Raw genomic sequence first — 10,077 nt, 5'->3', positions numbered from 1 at the left:
GTTAGCTTTGAAATTTTTTTAAATGTGATTAACCGATTTCGTAAGAACAACGTTGTGCACGTTAAATTTACCCCAAATGCCTCGTACCGCGTGTCAGAACTTGGGCCTCAGCCCCTCCACGAAAGCCTTGCACTCTTTAATGGCTCTCGCGTCCGCCCCGTTCCTGATCAGTTGCGGGAAGAATAGCCACATGGCGGTCGCCGCCATGAACCCCACCGTTAGTGGTGTCAACACCGCCTTGCTCAGCCTCCACCTCTCCCCCACCGCCGCCTTCGCCGCCACGTCCACCACCACGCATGCCCCCTGCAGCACGAAGAACCCCGTCACCTCCCAAGTAGGCCTCGCACGTGTCACGTCATATCAGCCCGGACATGAGGAACGCCGCCATGACCGCAGCCGCCGTCGCCCACGTGGCCTGCAAGTGCGGTTCGAGGAACGACTTTAGGGGCTTGTACACGGTGTGCCGCAGGGCGTTGGTCACGGTGAGGTTCCACCTTCGGCCCCAGAAATCTTGGAATGATGTGGAAAGGTAGGGCTCGTCGGAGGGCATCTGAAGCTCGATGCTGAGGATGGCACGCGGCGGCGTTGCTCAGCCCCACAATCATGTCGACGTAGAGATAAAGCATGCACGAATAGAGAAGCAGGACCCACTTTGGGTGCCCCTACAAGCACAGTTCCCCGATTCCAACACGAATGAAAAGAAGTCAATTGCAACTAATTCGAAAATAACAGAACCCATGAAAATAAACAAACTCTCGCAGTAACATGAATAGACATCAACATCGACCTCAATTCTTATTCGAATTCGACACAGGAAACCAAATAAACATGCCCAACCTGCAATAGCAGCTTGTCCTGGTGATCGTACACAAGGATTGAGATCCAGTAAAGGAGCAGTTTTGAGGGCAAATTGAGGGGCAATTTGGGGGTTTGGAGAGATGGGTATGTAAGAGTTTTCCTAATGTGGATTATATTAATTGATATTATAATTTATTTTTTTATAATTACCGTAAAACAGGGTTGATCTAAGATGAGATAGAATATTTCTTAATTAGTCTAATATGGGGCTGTCTAGTGTGGGCTGAGTTGAGCTTGGCCCGTAATGAGGGCTGGCTGGAAACTCTATAAATAGTGCTCAAATCTCTCCTCTAACCCTAATTCTCACATATATCATCACCTAAGGAGCATTTACCTAATGCTAAACATGAGGGCTGCCTCATTGAGCCAATGATACGGAGGGCAATAGAGGAGAATGACTTGCGTGTGGAATATTGTGTTTCCGCTTCCACTTCAAGAATGATGGATCCCAAAATAGGTGCATTAATCTTTCTACTCAATTATGCATGTTCTTGTTATGGTTATGGAGATCTTGGGATTGTGCGATTTGCATCCAACATGTGGTATCAGAGTAACCATAATCCTAGAACTCGAATACATAAAATTTTGCCATAATTTGTGATTTTCGTGATTTTTTGTTCAATAAAAATAAAATTAAATCACAAATTCGGGACCGGGCTCGACGAGATGAGCAGATTCGTGGGTGGCGCATCGCCGGAGGACTCCGCACACGCCCTCACGCGCGGCCACGCTCCGTCAGGGTGTAGGAGACGCGCCCCACGCGCGGTCACGCGCCCTCACGCGTGGGGCACGGCTTGCACGTGCGACACACGCGCGTATGCTGACGCCATAGTGACATCAGCGATCGGACCGATTGGCGGCCAACCCGACCCGACCCAACTTGTTGACCCGACTCGACCCGGTCAACAGTTGACCGAACCGATCAACTAGTCGAACCGGGAACCGGTCTGACCGCTACCGGTTGGACTAGTTTTGACCGGTTAAGATACGCTCGCTTGTGGGCTCCATGCGCCATGCACTTAGGTGGTGCGTGCAAGCGCGTGGAGCATCGGATCGGCGCATGGTTGGCTGCGTTGGATTCGTATGTTCATTTTCTATCTTGTGGTGTATTTATTTTATACGTTTGATGATTTTATGGATGTGAAAATACATACAAAGCCCTAAATACGTGTATTTTTAGTGTATTTTTGCATATTTTTCTTGTATTTTCTATGATTTTGGAAATACAAGTATTGGGTTACAAGTATGTTATCACATAAACATTATAATTGTATGATTAATTAATAAAAATTAAACTTTATTGTGAACTGAAGCTGGCTTAATGAGATACAACCATTATAGGATAGTAATTGAATTATGTATTGAAGTGATGAGAAATGGTAAAAGGTTATGAAACTTTTGGTTACTCATGCATACTCCTTTACATGCTGGTAACCTTTGAATGATGGACGTCTTAAGAACCTATGACCAAACTGATTGTACTAATTAACACATCTGCTGAATGTGGGTATGGCATATCAATTAAGTCATTACATATTGTATCTAAACTCATCTGGTCATTGGTTAATGTCCATTAAGTTGAATATTTTTTATTGATTAGGAGTATGATAACATTTACACAGAGTAATAGTATCTACTGTTAAAGGTTTAGATATTTGGTTCTCTAGTTTGACTTAATTAATAGGCGACTAGTTGATTACAATGATAATTTGTTACTTAAAAAAAAAATTGGCTAATAAATTAGTTGTTGGCCTTGGATTCATTTTTTGCCTTATGAAACTCATAAGCAATAGTTGATTAGTTGTTAGGCTTGTCGATATGTGGTATCCTATATTGCTATTGATGTTAAATTTTGATAGATTCTCTGGATCAGCATTCTTTTTATATTGTTCTGGTAATCTATAATCGGGGTGCACAAGAGATGCTTGCTTCTATGTTATGAGAAGTTTCTTGTGTTGCTGTAATTGGTGATCTCATTGGAGTCTGTCTTTCAGGTTATATATATATGTATATGATTAATTTTTATTAATGAATAAGGCAGTGTGATTAGCATCATATGGGATTTTAGTGATATGCTGCCCATATAATTAAAGTTAAAATCACATGTATATGGTGTATGTGAGAAGTAAAGTTTATATCCTTGGTATGAGAGAGTTTTAAGGATTCAATTGAGTAGTGACCACCAAAGTGGCACGCTTGATTGGATTTGAGAAATATCGGTCTCGTATAATAATTGAGATGTCTCCTAATTTAATGCATTGTCATACTCTCAAATGAGGTGATTGTGTATTATTAGTTCACGGAGGGATGCATGATGGTGTGGTGGAGGAGTGACTGATTCTTGTGGTTCATACGTCCAAAGGTGATGAATTAACAAAAATTAGAATATATTCTCATAACCGCTTTCACGTGGGGAGTGTACAACTGCATGTTATGTATTCTGCTCAAATGTGATTATATGATTATGCGTGTAACTCTCTAGATGTGTACTTGTATATCAAGTTATACGGTACTCACATGATGCTAATTATATACATTACTTGTTTTTTCAGTCACATTTTCTGTAATTAATAACTCTATTATTATTGAGATTTTTATTACTTCAAATTTTAAGTAGTGGACATATGATTTGCTGCTTGGGAAAAGAGTAATAAAATTTGCTTACTGTCCATGAAGCATTCCATTCAGGAAACTTAAAATGTGGTATGCTTGTGAACTGCACTGCTATAAGATGATGGAAGCCTTAGTGGCTTGTAATTATGTTTTGTCTAATATTGAATTTAGGACACATTTGCAAAGATTATGTTTAAGTCCTAATGACATATACATCTCATATACGGTTAAAGAGGTTGTTTCCGAAAATTTTCTATTTAAGGAATAATCTCACACATGTCTAAAGAAAGAGTAGAAAAGTTGACAATGTTGATATTCTGTCTACTTTTAACGGTTATCTATAGACTTCTATAGATTATTGTGGAAGTAAAATTATCGAGATAAATAATAAAATAATTACAATTAGTCTTAAAAGGTTGTCAGGCTTAATAGTGGCCGTGAGTATTTTGACAAGTATAACAATGTGAAATAGCTTAAAGGGTCATTTGTCAAATATTTGGTAGATTCTAGGGTGGTAACTTAATTACTATACTTGAAAATCCTGACAAAAAGATTTGGCCAAAAGGCATGAATGCACCATATTGAATATGGTGATGAGTATGATTAGTAAGACTAATTTATCTGATCTTCTATGGGCTGATATTTTGAAAGCAACCTTTTCACATACAAAAGTTGTTTCATAAACTTTTTTTGAGTTATAAACTAGATATATATGAAATTTAGAGGTGTAATGGCATTGGAATTTAGATCCACTAAGAATTATTTTGTATCTTACCAAGATTGTTAAAATGGATATCAATTTTATGACCCTAAAGAAGGTACAAGTATTATCGAATCACATACTGTAAAGTTTCTACAATTCGACGTAATTGTAAAGGATAGCCGCTCTCAGATTATTAAGGATAATAGTACGATAAAAAATCACTATGTCTTTGTCTTTGCCTATACAGATAATTGTGGTACAGACAATTATGGAATCTCCTGTATCATAGACTAAACTTGTTGAGGTTTAAGGTACTATTCTTGATATAATTTATGATGAATTTTTTTTTTAAACCTCTCAAGTATAGAATGGAGTGGTTGTAGCTTTACTCAGGAGATTTGTTAGGAAAAGATGATAGGTTATTTCGATAGATTATATAGTCTATTTGTGAGAGCATGCCTACAATATCCACTACATGGTTGATTTAGCAACATAAATAAATGTTGTTTCTTATCCTCAATCAAGTATGTGATTAAATACCATAAAAGACGATATACAATCTATGAAACATCGCAATGTTTGGAAACTTACTAACTTGCCTAAAGATTACAAGTTCATTAGTTGCAAATTGGCATATAAAACTAAAAGGATTTCAAAGAAAGATTATGAATAGTGTTCAAGTCTCTCATCTAACCCTAATTCTCATATGTATCATCATCTAATGAGTGTTTACCTAACGCTAAACGTGAGGGGACCGCCTCATTGAGCTAGTGATATGGAGGGCAATAGAGGATAATGACTTGCGCGTGGAACATTGTGTTTCCACTTCCGCTTCAAGAATGATGGATCCCAAAATAGATATGTTAATCTTTTTACTCAATTATGTATGTTCTTGTTCTGGTTATGGAGATCTTGGGATTGCGCGATTTGCATCCAATAGGGTAGTCTTGCGCTTGCTTGATTTTGATAGGGAAGCATGTGAAGAGTATGAAGAGGAAGAGGGACTTCGATGGGTCGGGATGGGAATCGAGACTGGAGGAGAGGGGGCCCTTGCCGAAGGAGAAGAGGAGGAGCTTGAAGGAGGCGAGCCAAGTGATGAAGAAGGAGGTGATGCCAGTGGGGAGGACAGTGGAGAGCTGGAGGGGGAGCGCGGCGAAGAGGGAGAAGACGGGGAGGAGAGAGAAGAGCTGGAGCTTGCCCGGCGGGAGGCTAGAGGAGACGAAGTAGCAGTAGCACACGCACGAGAGGACCGTGAGCCACACGTTGATGAAGTTCCGTGCTTCCTCTTCCATTTTCCCTATCTCTCTTATGCTAGGCGCTCCCCCTCTCTTTCCTTAAGGTATGGTGCGTCTTAACTTGATGATGTCTTTCGACCATAAAAAACTTGATGATGTCTGTCTATGCGGGATGAATAGGCAAATCCGTTCTTGGTTTGCGTCTTTTCATTAAGAACTAGAAGTACTAGCCATGTGAAGGGAAAGTGGTACGGTTGGGCCTAACTGGTGAGAAAATATTGGCATTCAATAATTGGAAGCAATTCTCGTAATTTCCTCCACCAATATTGAATAATTGAATTAGGATGAAAAATTGTTATATACATTAATTCTTATTAATATATGAAATTGTGTACCGTGTTATATTGCATTCGGATTTGTCTTTCTACAATTCGTGTTTTGTCTCATGTTGTTCAAATGAGATTGTGTTCGATAGAACAAAATTATTCCAATATGAATATTTATTTTGAGCGTAATTACATTTCCCCTATTATTTATTCTGAAAGATTTAGAATACATATTCATAACAGGAGTATTAAGAAAGCCATACAGTAATTAACTTCGAAACATGAATTGTTATTATCATAAAATAAGAGTAAACTTTATATGCAACTCAACCCAATTGAAGGAGAGAGGACACAATTGAATGTGTTGACAGCTAACCAAGACTGGAAAAGTCTAAGTTTAGATGACATAAGTGATCATCCGTCCTACTGCTACTTTCTCTATCCATAAGTACTTACGAACAATCCTGCTACTAAGGCCGATCTATATTGCTCATTTATTGGCGACTGTTTTCTTGATATGTCATTTTTATTTGCTGTCTATTGTTGTTTCGTATATCGCAAGCTAACCTCTTTGACCCTGAGCATAACCTCCTTGCATAACATGAGCATTCCACCAAATAAGGAGGAAAAATGCCCACTTCAAGGCTCCACCATGAAAATGACCTTGATAATAATAACATCATCACAACAATTACTTTGAGCGCTTCCCTTATTTTCTTCCTCATATATTACATTTTTGAGATATTTTAGACATTTTGATACCATTTCCTTCCATTTCAATTTTTTTCAACCCAAAAAAAGGAATCAACAAATTCCTTTTACCTTATTCCATCGTAACAAGCAACTACAAGAATTATAATGCTTCTTCTATTCCATTCCTTCCTCAACTTCGTTTTATTTTGTCCCGTTCTATTTCATTGCGCCAAACGTGGTATAACATTCGACTGGCCTTGGTATGTCCGGGCATAAATCATGTGAGTCAGACAGTCAAATCAGAACAAGGACTAAAGTTGAGCTTTGATGGTGGCGCATCAAAGCTGCTTGCTGCACAATATTAAACTACTTAGGGGCTGTTTGGTAATCATCCAAATAGTACCCGATTCTGATTTTTTGTTTTCAGGAATAGTTTTTGAATAGAATCGCGTTTGGTAAATTTTTTGTTCCCGGGAACAAATTTCTATTTTTTTGTTCCCGAAAGTATATTTGGCATAGAATCAAGAATAAAAAAGAAAGTTGATTTTTGTTCCGGAAACAAATCAAAGAATCAAAACCAACTCTTTTTATTCTTATATTCTCTCTTCTTCTCTTTTCTTCTTCTTCATCGATCGCTGTCCCGCCGCCATTGATCGCCATCCCGCCGCCACCGTCCGCCGCCGTCCGCCGCCGTCCCCCACCGTACGCCGCTGCCGGTCGCCGGAATTGGTCCGGCGAGCTCGTCGGTGGCTAGGTGAGGCCCGCTTGGCCCGGCGAGGCTTGCCTCGCAACGCCCCCCTCGCTAGTGGCCGAGGCCGGGCAAGCCTCGCCGGTGGCCAGGTGAGCTAGTGGCCGGGCGGGGCTTGCCTAGCCACCAACGAGGCCAAGCCTCGGCGGGCCGGGCGAGGCTCGCGAGTGGCAAGGTGGGCCTCGCCCGGCCCACCCGGCCCGGCGAGGTCAACCCGGCTCTTGGTGAGGCCGAGTTGGTGAGGCCGAGCCTTGGCGGGGTTAGGTGAGCCTCGCCCAACTATTGGCGAGGCTCGGCCGACGAGGGCCGACAACGCTCCGATGAGGTCGCCGGTCCTCGTCGGCCGATCGAACCGGCGGCGATCGGCCATAAGAAGAAGAAGAATAGGAGAAAAAGGAAAAAAAGAAAGAAAAAAAAGAAAAAAATGAAATAAAAAGAAAATAAGTAAAAAGTAAAAAAATTATTTAAAAATGAAAAGAAATTGATTTGGAACAGAATCAACGAGTACGGTACCAAACGCAATTTTATTCAGAATCATAAATTTTGGATAGTTACCAAACAGTTTAAAATGCTTAAAAATTGTTCTCGGGAACAAAATAAAAAATAATAATTTCAAATCACAATATGTTGTTGGGAATAAAATCGTTACTAAATGCGCCCTTAATCACCACCAATTCCTCTTTGGCCAACGTGAAGAAGCTGTCTTTATTGACCAAAGAAACTTAAAAAAATAGAAAAGGACTTCGCCATATTGACTAACAACGGCACGCCAATTCCGAAAAGGACATGTTGCCGACTTCATCACATTTTCTACTCAAGTCATCATCAAGTTTTTTATTGCATTTTTTCCGGTTTGACCCTAAATCATTCCTTTATTAATTCAATTTTAAATATTTAATATTTATGTCAACTCAATCGTTTCAATTTTTTAGTTTATTTAATTTTTCATTTTCTCCTTTATCCTTCTTCTCACTGATCCAAAGACTAAAGGCCAGCAAAGTCAATCTCATTGGTTGGACTAGGGGGTGGCGAGGGCAAGGTTTAGTTCGCTCAAATATGGCTTGGCAAGCTCCATGTTGGCGAGGGTGAGGGCTGGTTGAGCTTGTCCAATCATGGTGAGGCTCGTCCTCACCCAAATCTAGTTGGGCGAGACCTTGGCCAGCACCACAACAGCAAGGGCAAAGGTAAAGGCTAGCCTCGTTATCACTAGGCAAGGTCGAGATTGCCCAAATTTGGCTAGGCGAGACCTTGGTTAGCATCGTGAGGTCGACCTCACTAGCCCTAGCCTCTAGCTACTGGCCAACGGAAGAAGAAAAGAGAAAAAAAAATAGAGAGAAAAAATAAAAATATATTAAAAAGTGACACATCAGCGTTGACTAAATAGCCATTGTCGACTAGCATCCATATTAGCACCCGTTTACCAAAATTGATAGGATAGATTGAATTAGCACAAATGCAAAATATTTAAAATTGAATTGACAAAAAAGTTTATTATTAAATTGAAAAAAATTGCAATAAGTTTAGAATTGTTTTGATAATTTTCTTTTTTACAATTAGTGATGGAGCACATTGCTGCAAGATACAATATATAATTTTCTAGTCGGCAAATTGGCATATTGTCGTTTGTTCTTATCCCATCTAACCATCAAGACCCTATTTGGTAACGTTTCTATTTTCATAATTTCTACTCTTCTGTTCCTTAGAACAAAAAAAATAAAAATCCGTTTCGTAACGTCATTAATTTTTTTTAATCCCTGAAATAGAAAAGTGGTTGAGGAATAGATTTTGAATAAAAACAAGAAGTAGAAAAAAGTAATTTCTTATTCTTGAAAATAATTTATAGAAATAAGTCATTTTCATTTTTTTCTTTTATTCTTTATTGACTGCCACCCCCTCTATCGTCTGTCACCTACCTGACCAACCATCGTTGCCCACCATTGTTGACCTACGCTATCGTTGCCAAATGTTGTCGTTGCCAATGATTGTCGATGTCGCTGCCGCCGACCACCCCCACCATGGATGACCACCAACGACACCGCCTGCCGCCACCGATTGCCGCTGCCCGTTGTTCACTACCACCAACAACTGCGGTTGACTACAGATCCACGGTGACCAATGGTGACGAGTGGCGGGCGGCGTCATCGGTGGTCATCGGCAATGGCCGTAAGGAAGAATAAGGAAAAATTAAAAGAAATTATACATTATAATAAATTTTGTGAATTGTACCAAACATATTCATATTATTTTACCATTATGATAATAGATATTTTGTATAGTTACTAAAGGCGTTCTTTTATTGAGAAGTTATTTAGGGAATAGAAATAGAAAAGACTATTTTTGAAAAGAAATTGTTTCCCGAAATAGAAGCGTTACTAAATGAATCCCAAGAAAAAGAAATTCTACATTATAATAAATTTTGTGAATTGTACCGAATATATTCCTATTCTTTTACTATTCTGAGAATAGAAATTTTGTGTAGTTACTAAACATCTTTTTTTATTGAAAAGTTATTCCGATGAATAGAAATTGAAAAAGATTATTTTTGAAAAAAATTACTTTTCGAAACAGAAACGTTACCAAATGAATCTCAACGTGCCAAAAAAAATGTATAAACCTCGTCAATTTCACCGCATATAACTCTAGCCGTTACGGCTCATGACATTATACGAGAGAATCCTTAAGCGAAAACCAAGGGTAAGATCAGGACAAGTTTGATCCTATCGTGTTCATGCGGAATTCCTTCCTTAAGATCTATCCAGCGAAACTTCCTCAACATCGTGCTCAGCAAACCGTATGCCCACCAAGTCGGTCAATTACGAAGCGCGTACAGGCGGTGGCGTTCTTCAATTACTATGCTCATCCTCCAAATTTAATATGCTTTCCATTCCGTTAATTATACAA

General features: G+C 39.5%; 1 protein-coding gene across 1 annotated transcript; it reads right to left on the bottom strand.

Moving 5' to 3' along the window:
- Positions 1–354: 354 nt before the first annotated feature.
- Positions 355–5,466, bottom strand: LOC104451310 (probable long-chain-alcohol O-fatty-acyltransferase 1). The gene is given in 4 exon segments (XM_039314283.1): positions 355–578; positions 580–662; positions 776–855; positions 5,208–5,466. Coding segments are annotated over 4 exon segments (645 nt in total). The 3' UTR covers position 355.
- Positions 5,467–10,077: the final 4,611 nt, after the last annotated feature.

This window comes from Eucalyptus grandis, chromosome 6 (genome assembly GCF_016545825.1).
Source record: "Eucalyptus grandis isolate ANBG69807.140 chromosome 6, ASM1654582v1, whole genome shotgun sequence".
Classification (NCBI taxonomy): Eukaryota; Viridiplantae; Streptophyta; class Magnoliopsida; order Myrtales; family Myrtaceae; genus Eucalyptus; species Eucalyptus grandis.
The sequence above is the reverse complement of the archived record's forward strand: the minus strand, read 5'-3'. Positions and strand labels throughout refer to the sequence as shown.